The sequence below is a fragment of the Nyctibius grandis genome, chromosome 4, assembly GCF_013368605.1.
Source record: "Nyctibius grandis isolate bNycGra1 chromosome 4, bNycGra1.pri, whole genome shotgun sequence".
Lineage (NCBI taxonomy): Eukaryota > Metazoa > Chordata > Aves > Nyctibiiformes > Nyctibiidae > Nyctibius > Nyctibius grandis.
In genome coordinates this window covers 74,524,356-74,538,359 of record NC_090661.1, presented here as the reverse complement: position 1 = coordinate 74,538,359, position 14,004 = coordinate 74,524,356, and the positions used below count along the sequence as shown (strand labels likewise).

Here is a 14,004-nt window from a genome sequence, read left to right as displayed (position 1 = left end):
CTAGCCAGGGCCAGCTCATGTGTTATTTCCGCCCTCTGCACACACCCATGCGCATGGTATTAATATCTGCATGGAAGTAGTGTTACTGCATTGCTCTGTATCAGTCCTTGTTGCTATAGTGTCAAGTGTAGCTTAATGAGCAACCTGATCCTTTAAGTAGGGTTGAGTTAGTTCTATAGGTGAGACTCTACTTCATAGCCATATTCTAAGTGCATAAATTCAGGTAATACATGTTTTCCTGGTGGTATACTGAATTTGCTGTATTTGCATTTAAAACACAAGATCTTACTAATGCACTACAGTTTTCTTTTTAGAGAATGTTCTTGCCTTTTCTCTGCATGGAGTGAAATAAATGTATATGTGTGTATGTTTAAGTATATTTCAAGTATAAGTACAGCTTACTAAAAGTATACAAGAGGTGGTATACTGAAGTATTCTGTCTGATCGAGTACCTTAATGGTCGCTGAATAGATACTTCTGATTAAATCAGAACGGTGGAATGTGTCCATAGGGGAATCTCTTTCCTGCCCCAGGTTATAGCTGGCTAATGCTGTGTGGGAAGAGAGGAATATTTTTATCTCCTCTCTTGGCGGTTAGTGAATTGAATTTAGGAATGTTCTTGTTTTCCAGCACTGAATTACTCATCTTGCTTGGTTAAGTTTGTCTGGCATTTCTTCATCTTCAATAATTACAAATTTGTCATTGTGCTGTTTACCACACTTTCCAAATGGTTAAATAAGGCTAAAGAGTTTCCTTATAGGGAAGGCTGGATTGTTTTTCTGCGTTTATAAAAATGTACTTGTTCTGAAAGAGCCTGAGGATTGCTTGGAACATCAGTTCCTAATGTGTTAGGTGTCAACGATTACATAGAGTTTGATAGTAGTATAATCACAGTCGCACTTGCTTAGTTCCCAAACTTCATCTAAATGAAAATGTTATACATAATCCAAAGTAAAACATTAAGGAACTAAGGCATTGCAATAAATGCTGGAGCTGATTTATGGATTTTGTTCCGGGATTTTGCTGAATAGTTTGAACAAGGTGAGCATCTTTACTGGAGCTCCTTTAGACTCTGGGTGTAATGTCAGCCTTTGGACAGGCTCAGGCAAGCTGTTAACCCATAGAGCCACTGCAGAATCCAGTGTTGCTAATTGGGAGATAAATATGGCTGTAGTTGGTCCTAAAAAGTTTCAAATGAGATCATGAGATCTGTTTTGCTGAGGCTGTATGGATAATGTAGGATAGCTGCTGCCCTGAAACACTTGTTCTGATCAGCAAGCATTTTGCAAATAGAGGTGAGTAGAACAAATGCACCATCTTAACAAGAATTGTCATCTGTAAAGGACCCAAATGAGTTTCACAGTTCAAAAGATGATCACAACTAGAAGAAAACACTGAAGTCAAAGCAGGACAAAAGCCTCAGTTAGATATTAATAATTCAGGCTGAGATGAGTTCTGGGGAACTTGAGAGACCTGCTAAGATTTGCAAGATACTTAGTGCAGGAAGAGTAGTTTACCAAGTGTTTTGCTCTGAACTGTTACTATGGCAACTGTTTAGTTTTGAGACTTGTCTTTGAATACTTCACGCTCATTAGTGGTGAAGGGCATACATAGATACTACCATTTAAGATCACTGCACTAGAAGATCAGGAAATAATTACACTAACTTTCCTAAATGTAGATTTTTAGGCATACTAGAAAGGCAGTAATCATCCTTGAAAAGCTGATGGTTCTGTACACCATGTTTTCTAAGGAAGCATAATAAACACACTGAACATCAGGGAACAATCTGAAATCTGTACAATGTAAAATCTAGTAGGATGTATAGCCATTTTTTTTTTTGAAATCAAGATCTTTGTTACATGCCTGTTAGTACACTCCTTCGTACAAACCTGCTGATTAAAATGGTAACTGACTGCTATTATTATAGAAGCCAACATGCAATCTTACTGATCATTACTACTTTGACATTTATTTAGAAAATACTGTGTTTGAAGTGCTTTGCTACCTCCATTTGGAAAAGTGAAAATTAATCCATAGCAGCTGTCTAAGAAGCTAAGCTTAAACAATGAGCAAATTTTACTTTTTCCAAAATAATTATTAGGCTCAGTGCAAGAGTTAACTGCGTGAAGTATAGTATCTCCAAAATACAGAGCATAAAAAAGTTCTAAAAGCAAAGACACTGCAACGTGATGATAAAGCCTTCTCTCTATACTAACCGGTAATGAAACAAAATTAAAATGAAAACATTTCCTCATCTAGAAGGTCTTGTGCATAGAAAAACAAAGCCTCCCTCAGCATACTGTTTAACTTGTTGGGGTGTGGCAAGGAAAGAGAATTCTCAACTAGAACAAGAATTTGTATGTTTTCCAGTGAAAAGTATTTTCCATGGCAGTGAGTCATACTGTAACTTGAGGCTTTCTTCAAACTATTTTTTGTAGCTAGTTTGCTGTAAAAGTCACAAGTTTCCAGAGACTTACTGTGTGGGACTTGCCAGGGTTTACAAAAATTACAGTCTTGCTGCATAGCAGTGACTTTCATTTGCTTAGGTATTAAGAACCTTCAAAAAAACCCACAGCATTTTATCTGTGTATACAGTCCATTTTTAGACTCAGGCTATTGCATGCATAGTAACACCACCAAAAGAGCCATACAAATGTGTGGCAATACTGTCCTCCTGCCAATTTAGGAAGCTGTCAAACTAAATTTCACTGATGTACAAATAGAATAGAAATTAAGTCTTTTATCTTTGTGCATCCCCTTGCAGGTGGAATGTACAGCATTCTCAGATGCCTACTTATCATCAGTCCTAACAGCTTAGCACAAATAACTTCCCTGTCGAGAGACGGGCCTCCTGTAGAGTAATTACAGTTCCTGGAAAACAGTAACTGGCCGAATTGTGAAAAGGAATGACATGTTAGTGCATCTTAGATGTTATCCGCTTGTGCCACAGAAGGGAAAAATTGTCACACCTGTCAGGGAACCTGTGGAATCCACACCTAGAACTATGCCCGACACTGTAATGAAAGCTTTTAGCAGATAAACTGGAGCAAAGTGGCTAGTGAAGTCAGCACAACTCTCTGAATTGACTAGTCTCCTGCTTATGAAGATAAAGCCAGCAGGCGAGCCATTTCAATTAAAGCTATTTAAAAGGCTAGAAAAGAAGCTAAATCTTGCTCAAAAATAGGAAGTTGTCCAGAAACGGCCAGTTCAGCCTCAAGTCTGAAAGTTTTGCCTATCCTGGTATATGTACATGGGTGACAGGCATCTCAGCTGAAAGCCTTTCAGTACTTTGTTAGTTTTGGGGCTTTTTTCTCTAGTTCCCTTGGTATGAAAGTTTAATATTTATGACAGTAAAGTTTATAGTAACTCTTGACTGTAATACAAGGAAACTGGAGAAGTAACTGTTTTGCATGTGTTTGAGTCTTCTAGTTAAACTGCTATTGTTCACCTTTTCAGATCCCATCTTCCATATGATGTGCAGAAGAGGCTGCTCTCTCGTTTTATATTTTGCTTCCCTGTTAAAACTGTCCAAAATAACTATCCCTAACTATTTAGCCCACTGCTGCTTTCCATATATCAATAAAAATTTTTTTGTATGCCTGCAGGAGTATACTTCTAGCAAAACTGCCTTGTGTATGCAACTTGGAAGTTTGAGTAAATATATGGATTGAATTCAGCTGGGGGTGGAGGGGCAGAGTTCATTTCTGCCGAGCATAGACTGGGGCTTCAGACTTGGCTGGCTTGAGCAATGCTCGGATGAGACCTGTCCCCAGAGTACCTGATCAGCCGAGAGGGAACGGTGTCCACAGGCAGGCCTGTCAGTGCCATACATGGTGTTTGTTCTTCCTCAGGTCTTGACAGAAGGATAGCCACTGCTCTGAAGGATTGGAGTAAGAAGTGTTAAAAAAACCATGTACATTGTAACTTCGACTGGTCTGTTGGGCTCTAATACATTCCACTTAAATTTCAAATATGAATTCCTGTGAGAAGGTTCTTGAAAGCCCAGACGTTAACACCTTGCAGCTACCTAAGTCAGAAATTAGTTAGTTTGTTTTTGGAGACCACCCTTCCCCCATATACACACTAAATTTAAATTCTGTTCTGTGGAGGCATGGTACTTTCTTTTACTGATTGAACTCACATAAGAAAGCAGCACTTGGCCCTCAGTTTAGTTGAGCAGCACTCGGTTCCTTTGAAACTGGGATTGTTTCCAGAGCATTCAGGAATGGCTTTCATAGCAGCACAGTGCTTTAGTTTGGATAATGTATGCTGGCCTTTTTTCACTCCTGAGGACCTGAATATGGTCTTCTCTTTACATAATAGGAAATTTGTGGTGCCTTGTCCTAGCATCTAAAAGGACACTCTGTGCCTCCTACAAACCACCATGCAACCTGGCACAACCTACAGCAGTAGAGGTGGGGATATAAATTCTTCATGGCTCTGTTATATGCTTAGTGACGTAGGAGAAGCTTGCATAGAAGCTAACATACAGCTGTAGGGTTTTTTTTTGCTGTGGCCCCATGGCTTTGGGTACTGTGTTGATCTTGAACGTCATGTTTAGGCTTCTATAATTCTGTATATGTGCCCTGTCAGTTATTTTCTACTCTGCAACTACCTCCAGAATACATGAATTTTAACTTTGATTTCAATCAATTTGTTGGACAGCTACAACCCTTTTTTTAAGATGACTGGTAAGAGTCAGGCAGGTGACAGGTCTTTCCTGCCTTTGTATAATCATTTTCCACTTAGTTTTGAACTGCCTTGAAGACTGGGATCACCCATTTTGCATCTGAGCCACTATTATACCACAACAGTTTGAATTTGCATGTGGACCGTGTGTCAGTGCACACTTGCAGTTCTGCCGAGCAACTCGGAGCAGAGAATGCAGGTGTGGGCTGGCTTCCACGTGGCTGCAGGATGGGTGGCCTGGTCACGCAAGCTTGCTGGGGTAGAGTTATTCCATCAAAATGTTTTGAACAAATTTGAATTAGTCGAGTAGATTGCTGCTTTCTGTTATGTGGCTGTGCCTAGCAGGCAGAGCCCTGAAGCTACATATGGTTTTGTTGGACCACAGCCAACATATAGCAAGGCTCATAACGTAACAGGAGCTTGCATTACTCTAGCAAAGAGATCTTGATTATAACCTGTACTGCTAAGTTATGTTCAGGAACAAAGTTCATCTTATATGTACAATGAATGAAGTCCAAAGCTAAAGATCTTATGGGATGCTCGTAAGCTTTATCAGCCTCTTGAAAACTCTACTCCAAGTTACCTGTCAGCTTGGCTTCTCTTCCTCCCAAGGAATATTCACTTTTGTTCCAAGGTTGAGTTGAGCTGTTAAACTACTTAGTAGAGAATTGCTGAAGTCTTGAATTTCTGCTAAGTAAAAAGTAGATATTTAAGTAAGAGAATGGGGGATTGTTCTTTAGATCTTAAAGCAAATAAGTTGATACTTGCATGTTATAGATGGCTCATCTAGAATTAACTTTCCCAATTTGTAAATACCTGTGAAGTTGTTCAGTGAATTCCTTTTTTTCTCATGTGTCTTTTGCAGGTATTCGTTATAGTTTGGATGTTAGTGTGGATGAAGTGAAAGCTTTAGCATCTCTAATGACATACAAATGTGCTGTGGTTGGTAAGTGATAATTTTTCAAGCAAGGATACAATCTTTAATTTCAATCAGTATTGATGTAATTTACAGAAGAGTATCTAAAGGATTAAATTAAGTTTTAGACACTAATCTCTCACTAAAATCTGTAGCAAGATGCAAAAAAAATATAGTGACCCAAAAATACATATTCCCTCTGCTGCTACTGTAGATACTTGAATAAAGTTACATTTTCATTTGAAAAGTCCAAATTCTGCTAGTTACCCTCTCCTGTAAAAGTACTGATCTTGAACTCAAAGCAAGGTACGACAAACTTGGATTAGGAGGGGGCTAATTTTAGGGGAACAGATGGAGGCTGTACAGGATTCAGGCAGGGGAGCTGTGGAGAGAGAAGGATGAAATTCCTTTATGGGTCATAAAGAAGTATAATTCATACATGGCTGCTAAATTGTAGGGGAGTTTGGGGAGAATCTGCACATTATGTGTAGGAAAACAAAATGCTACTTAATGTATATAGAGACACTTCACTTAGTACTTCCAAAGTAAAATTTTTGAGCTAAACCAGTAAAATATAAACCGTAAAACTTACTGTTTCTACCAGTGCCAACTACAAGAGCTTGAAGCATAGAAAATTTAAATAATGAACTTTTGAGTTTCAAAGACCATTTTCAAGCTGCCCTTGAAAGATTTCCCATTTTTATAGGAGTACCTAGATGAGAGTATAGCTTACGCTTGTGAAGCCTTAAATGTGGCAAAACCAAATTCACTGCTAAAATCAAAGATATAATTCCTCACACATATTACTGATGCATTCTGCCTTTATTGTTGAAAAAGTAAAATGATTTTCCTTTGCGTTCTTGTAGATGTGCCATTTGGTGGGGCAAAGGCTGGTGTCAAGATCAATCCCAAGAACTACACAGTAAGCTTAATTGTAGATAAAAATTCAGTTACCTGTAGTACAGAAGCCAGCCAGTTAAAGAGCTCTTCTAAGGGCATTATTGACCAATTAAAGCTTCCTGCCACTTCTGCCTCTGTAAAGGCTGAATTTAACTTGTGCATGCAATAGGTAGGAAAAGAATTTTTAAAAGGTGTGTGTTTCAGAGGTGGAATACTTAAATTATTTATTACATTTTTTTCTTAAAGTCAGAAGACTACAAATAATTTGGAACATGAAATTTTTTAAAGTTGATACTGTTAATAAAGGCTTGAATTAAATTACTCTTAGGAAAGAGTTAATGTTTTTGTTTATTTTGATAAATAGTTTTATGCTCCATTAAACCTTTCTATGCAGTGTTCCAGTGTGAATAACTAACTTGGTTTATAAAAAGTTTACTTTAGGCTTGCCTTCTTGGCCTAGTTATAATACCTCGTACAGAAAGGAGTGCTAAAATACGTAACAGATATTCTAAGCTCCAAACTCCTGTAAGGATTTGTGTGAAGTCGTTCTACTGTGTTGGTTATGAAACTGGCAGGCCGGCTATTGCTGTTGCTGGTTATAAATCTCTCACATAGGATATCAGATTTGTTTGCTGGAAGTCTCTGCTACAAGCACAGGTGGTTCTTCCTTTGCCACACTCCTGACTTGTCATGGATCAGAACGTACGGAAAGAAATCCAAAGGGTTCCTTGTGCTGCCTGAATACCAAGGGTCTCTTAGGGACTGCCATATAAATTATATAAATACATGAATCATCCTTTCTTCTAAAAGAAAAGGGCATCTGTTTATGTTTGGGCATAAGTTCTAGCAAATATTCATAAATACTAATGACTTCTTGTGATATTTATTGTGTTTTCTCTATAGGACAATGAATTGGAAAAGATCACAAGAAGGTTTACTATGGAGCTGGCAAAAAAGGGCTTTATTGGTATGTTGTGCAATTTTACTATTAAAATTTAGGAACCTGATGTATTGTGCATTGGCAGTGTCCTCTAGATAGTGTCCTTAAATAACCATGTTTTTAAGAGCTGTAAATAATTTGAGTATAGAACTTTCAGCATAGAGCCACAAAGAATCGAGTCATTGCATCTTAGTGCGTTTTGAAAGGAACTGTCTTTAACTTTTTTCTGCTGGCTGTTCTGCTATGAAAAGCCACAAAAGCTGAGCTCACAGGATCCAAAATGAATCACATTTCTTTAGAGGCAGATTATAAAATTGTGACCAAGTTTTGTTGCAATTTTAATCTCTAATGTCAGACTCTTCACTGTTACTGTTTCCTGTAGTCTCAGTTGAGGCTTTTGGCAGATATCTGAGGAAACAGGAAGGAAATAGAAGATCCACCCCAGAGAAAGTTGAAGGCTTCACCCATGGCAACCACAGGCTGCAAGGGAGTTATAGGCAAGAAGCATAGGTGTCTGTTGTAACAGAACCTCAGCTTCTGTAATGTTAGTAGATGTATCATTCAGACTCTCAACCCTGAGTTGTTCTGATAGCTTGCTGTCTCTGGAAGTCTCCTCTGAAGAAAGCTGAACATTACTAGCTCGACTTGTAATTGAATGGAGGATCTTTACCTGGAGGAGGTTCCTATTCAACTGAATAATAAGGCCTGTAACTAGTTAAAGGTCTGTCATGTGTTCCTGATGTCTAAATGCCCCTGGAAGTGTATATCCATTTATCTGCATTTTCTTGCCTTGCTCTTCAGCCAGTGTTTCTCATCTAAATTAAGCTTCTGTATAAACACACTTACTGATTTTACATCTGACTAGGGAAATACTGTACACTATGCCAGCTATAGTGATTGTTAGTTCAGTGACAACTGAAATAGTTTGATTAAATTTGTCATTCTTTTTGGCTCTATGGTTGGTGCTATGCAGCTTTCATGAGCCTTTTAAAAATACTTCGGAAAAAAATGAACAGAGGCAGAGTTGCATTTAAAATCTTGCTGAGCAAGTCTCTCTGATCATAAATAGGTTGGGAAAATGCTATTTTTAGTTACAGAGAAAAAACAGACAATCTGCTTTTATTACAACAGATGTGTGCAAGTTCTTTCAAAGGTTTATTTCACCAAGATGTAATGTCTGTTTCTTGAAGTGAGGGGTAAAATCAAACCCATGTGCTATAGTGCAGTGACTAGGAACAGCCTATCTTCAATTTTCAAACTCACCCAGGAACAAAGAGGAAATTCTAATTTAAAAAAAAAAACAACATCATCATCATGGTGTATAGCAGTCATACCCAGATAGCACCCTTCCTGTTGTTACAGCAATAATCATCAAAAAAAAAAATGCTTTTGATGTATTATCTTACCCTTGACTTTTTATTGACAAACTGACCTTCATTTTACTGAATGGCCTGTGTGAAAGGTTGGAGGTTTTGACAGTATTGTGCAAATACATGATACAGCATCTAAAACTGAATTGAATCCAGAAGAATCTGTTGATTGCGTAATTAACTGAGGATTAAACAGGAAAACAGTTCTTCTCTGCCAAGCCTTACCCAGTTCCCAAGGGAATAATGGTTGAAGATAACTATTCATGTTTGATCCTTAAAAGCTGCTTTCACTGTTGCCAACAGGACCTGGTGTTGATGTGCCTGCTCCTGATATGAGCACAGGGGAGAGGGAGATGTCCTGGATTGCTGACACCTATGCCAGTACAATAGGACACTATGTAAGTTTTGAGCAGAGGCTTTGAAGTAGAAAAGCTTTCTTGGTCTTTGCAGAAATCCTTTATCTAGAAATTTATTACCATGCTGCTTAATCATACAATTTTATTTAATTATGTGGATCTAAATATGTTCTTGCAAACTGTAACAACTTAATTGGTGTGAGGTTTTTAGGGTACAGTTAAGGAAAAATAGCTTTAAGGTTAATGTTTTTATACTAGGCTTAAATTAAGTTTGACACAATACTGATTGCAGCTGTTCAGCAAAAAGAAAATATACGGTTTTTAAAGTTCTCATACTTAGTCTAAAGTTGATTTCTCTTTCTACCATTTCCCTCTGTTTTTCATTAGTCCTATAATTACTAATTTAAAGTTGTTAAACAATTAGTTCATAATAGTTGGTATAGTCTTAAAGTACTGAAATCTTTGTTTCTGACTACTGAATTTACAAGTGTTATTAAATAAACGCTCTGATTTTGTGCATTCAAGAGACCACGTAACTTAAGTTCACACTATTGGTATAACCTGTAAAAGTATTAAAGTTCTCTGCGGTCCCCTGAAAGTAACAAGTAATCAGTGTAAACTTCAGCAAATTCTCCAAAATGTAAAGCAAAAGGACACTGATACAATTTATTGCCCAGAAGGCAATAAAAAATTAAGTTTAAGCTTTTAAAAATTAGTTTTAATTATAGCCCTTAATTTGGCCTTTGTCCTTATGTTGCTGGGGTTATTTGTACCTGTTTGACTGTACCAAAAACCTGACTGTTTACCAAACGCTTTTGTTGTATACTTTTGACAGGTTGGCCAAAAGAAAAAAGTATTACAGACAACTTATTTCTTAAGGCTCTACTGTCTATGCTACCCAAACTTTCTAGCTTCTCTTTCAGATGTTGTTTCTGCTACTCCAGCAGGTCATACTTTGCTAAGGAGTCTTGCCATAGCTTCGTATTAGTGTTTTGATATGCTAAGCTATTGCATGTTTGCCTATCCGAGCTCCTTTTGAACTGAAAAGGCTCTTTTCACTTTCTGCAGTCCCTTCCAACAGTTCCTCAGAAATAGAGCAGGATGCACTCCCCCAGTAATAAGGCATTGGAGCCACCCAACACGTATTTGTGTCATGTGTGTTCAAGACATGCCTGGCTTTCCTAAGACAGTCTCTTGCCAGAATACTTGTCTTGTGCTGTCCAATGCCTTTAACAATAGGAGGAGGGGATGGCACAGGTTCTTCTAGATCTGAAATACAGTCTAAGGTATCTTATGGGGGTGGGGGGAAGGAATGCTTGAGGGGGGGAAGGAATGCTTGAGGAATAGGCTGTGGCATGCCAATTAGTTGAGTTAAATCACTTCTACACAGAGGTGTCTGTTAGATAGGGATATCAAGTATAAAACATTACTCGCTTTTTGTTATTCACGTATGTAAATTAAATATTTTACTTAAAACTTTAAAACTGATAAAAAAAAAAACAAACAAAAATTAGGACTTCAAAAAGACTTCAGCATTGCAGAGTGGCAACTTGGTCCCTCAGTCATAACTTAAAATTCCAACATTTAAGAAAACTACTGCCTCAAAGCATTTTAAGTTTTAACATTTAACTCATGGTACTACATCACATATTTCACTGTGATACAACAGTGTTGCTATATTACGACTGACAGAGCAGGCTCACAGCACACAACCTGCTTTAAGATTTGCTGTATTTGTTAATAGTTCACATACAGTTTTATACAGAAGCTTCATTTTTTTTTAATAGGTAGAAAACTAAACACTGGTACAGAAGATTTTTAGATAGCTGAATTTCTCATTCTTTCCACTGTGTCATCTCAGCTTGTTGTGTAGTCCGACACACACTTCAATGACAAAAGAAAACAAACCAACAACTACTGAGTATAAAAGTGCAATTTGAATTGTGCTACACCACCTTCTTTTATTCCTAGGCCCTCTCTGCATGGCAGTATCTTATTCTTGAAGACTACAAAACCATGAGAGGATCTAGGTACATTTTTCTGAAAAGTGAATTAATGAATTGAAATAAAGAAAAAAATTAAATCCGTTTACTTAATTTTTCTGGATTGCATGTTTGTACGTGGAAGAGAGAATGGTAGCCCTGGTGGAACTTAGGAGCTATTGTGGAGAATGACCAGGTGTAGAGAAGGAACGTGGAACTCTGACAAGGCTGCAAAAAATGGAATAACCTATCAAAACCAGTTTATAGAGGAAGATGTTTCTGATAAGTATCTGGTTGAGACACCGAGAAGAAAAAGGTGATTAAGGAACTACCAGATACATAAAAGTGGCCATGGGGGAAGGAGGGAAGGGAACTAAGATAAGAAAATGACCATTGAACAAAACTGACGCTAACCGTAATTCAGAAAACAGATGGAAGCTATGTGAGGGACTACATTCAATTGAGTGGAAAGATAACTCTTTGGTGAGAGATCTACAGACCTGATGAGTCAGTGTGGTTGCACACAGATGTGTTCAGGGAGCTTGAAGTGGAAAGGAAAAGCCAAATAACAGATATAAACAGATAGGGGAAGTCTGCTCGAAACCTAACATACAGAGCCAGGAAGCTGGAGAGACAAGGACAATATTATTGTGATATGGAAAGGGCTTAACAAACAAGCAAAAGTTCAGTGTCTGAACTTTGCCAGCTAAGTTCATAGACTGTTATTACTAATACAGAAGTCTTTAATGCTAGCCGTAAGCCATTTTACAAGCTTCTGCTTAAAAGCCACAGTCTGTCTTTTTTGTCCCAAGATGCGTTAAGTATTTTTTTGATCGACTTAAAACCAGAGTTTTTAGGACTTTGACATCGACTGTGGTTTGTATGTGTGACTTCAAGAAGACCCAGACCTGCCCTAACCTCATGCTCTGTTTTCTTGCCAAACCATGCAAGTCTTTAATAACTACCATGTTAACTGTTCCAGAAAATCCACCTTAAGTTGCTGGATCACTGAATTAGATATGGCTAAATTTTTTGATTAAATTAATCCTTTCCACTCTTCTGTACTTCCTGACATATCCAACTGACTTTTGGGACACATGAAGGGACTTCAATAAATACATTCTTGTGTATGGTGGGAGCCTGTATTTCTTCAAATATTTATAAAACATACTTCCTGCTTTGTGAATGCATCAAAGCTAAAATGTAGTTTTAATCTGAAACAGAACGAAAACCTAAAAGTACATCAAAATGCTGGGCCCAGTTGTTCCTAGCAAAACACCACCACAGATCTTGTTTATAGTGGATATGCCACCAGAGGGGAGCATACAGCTTAACGAGAGCAATGCAGCTACATTTTGGGACACTGAATTAGGAATTTTGTGGCAAGCCCAGCATCACTTTTATTGTTTTTAAAGAGGGGTTATCTTTGGCCTTAAATGGTTAACTCACTATCATTTTCAAATAATAAATAGTTTTCATTTTGGCTCTAGTCATCTCCTTCCATTCTGCCTCCACTTACTTTTGTCTGCTCCTTTCCTTCCTCTCACCAAGCATCTTGTGCTCATGCCACAGGCATGCAAATACATTTGGCACAAGTGACGGAGAGGAGGGAGCCTCCCAGTGAATATGTGGCCAGTGGAATAGAAACCCATCCGGCTGTTGGCAGACTCATTTCAGTGGATTCCCTTTCATCCCTACTCTTTCACTTGTGTTGGATGCCAAGTCACTGTGTGACTGTGCTCCCAGGGTCTGGGAGCATGGGAACCAGTGGTGGCAGATGAGGGATGCCCAAATACTGTCTAGTATGGAAGAAGTTCGAGTTATTAATTTCAATTTGAAAAATTAACTCTGGTTTTAAATAGTCTATTTGATCTTGGCTAGCTGTCTAGCATATGGAAAATTGCATTTTATTACCACGAAATTAATGATAGAGGCTTGATTGTATATATTGCTTTTCTGAATAGAAGTAGTAAATACTTATCTAACTTTGCCCATGTGACCTTCGTACTGTAGATCAACAACAGGAAGGTATTAGGCCTGTATTGTTGTTTCAAAATAACTGAATTTGGTATAAAGGAACACTAAACATTGTTTAAAGAGGATTAAAAACCAGTCCAAGGATATGTCTGAGCCCTTTAAAATACTAAAATGTCAAGAATAACAATGGAAATTACGGCTCTAATAGGAGCTAATTTTGAGAAACAGATCCCTCGAAGCTTTTTGATTTGTCAAAGGTCTGCTCGTTGCTAACAGTGCAACATGGATGTCACCATAATGAATTAACCACAGACTGAAGTTAACATATGCACTTAAATACAATGAAAAATTACAGTACATATCCAATATTGCATTGTGCAACTTTCCTGACATCTACTAGAGTACTTCTGAGGTGGTGTTCACACAAACTCAGGAAGGAAATCATCTTTACAAACTAATTTTATATAAACTATATCATGTTCTGACTCTTATGATTCCCCTTTTCCCTTATCTCTAAAGTGTACAAAACTTTATTGTTCCAGCTGTTTGATTAATTCCATAGCTCACAAGTCCTTCCCTGTTTTACAGGATATTAACGCACATGCATGCGTAACTGGTAAACCCATCAGCCAGGGTGGGATCCATGGACGTATATCTGCAACTGGTCGTGGGCTCTTCCATGGAATTGAAAATTTCATCAATGAAGCATCATATATGAGTATATTAGGAATGACTCCTGGATTTGGGGACAAAACATTTGCTGTTCAGGTAACTTTTTTCCTTCAACTGCAGGGAAAAAGTAGTAAACAAACTTCCAGTAGAGCTGCTTTTAAAAAGGGCTGTAGCAATAAATCCTGTTAGGGTTTTACGA

General features: G+C 37.9%; 1 protein-coding gene across 1 annotated transcript in view; it reads left to right on the top strand.

Moving 5' to 3' along the window:
* GLUD1 (glutamate dehydrogenase 1) overlaps positions 1 to 14,004 on the top strand; it is a 31,088-nt gene that overhangs the window by 6,976 nt on the left and 10,108 nt on the right. Inside the window, exons 2-6 of the mRNA XM_068399086.1 lie at positions 5,558 to 5,638; positions 6,475 to 6,530; positions 7,412 to 7,475; positions 9,122 to 9,216; positions 13,722 to 13,901. Of these exons, the coding sequence (XP_068255187.1) occupies positions 5,558 to 5,638; positions 6,475 to 6,530; positions 7,412 to 7,475; positions 9,122 to 9,216; positions 13,722 to 13,901 (476 nt within the window). The remainder of the gene's footprint in view (positions 1 to 5,557; positions 5,639 to 6,474; positions 6,531 to 7,411; positions 7,476 to 9,121; positions 9,217 to 13,721; positions 13,902 to 14,004) is intronic.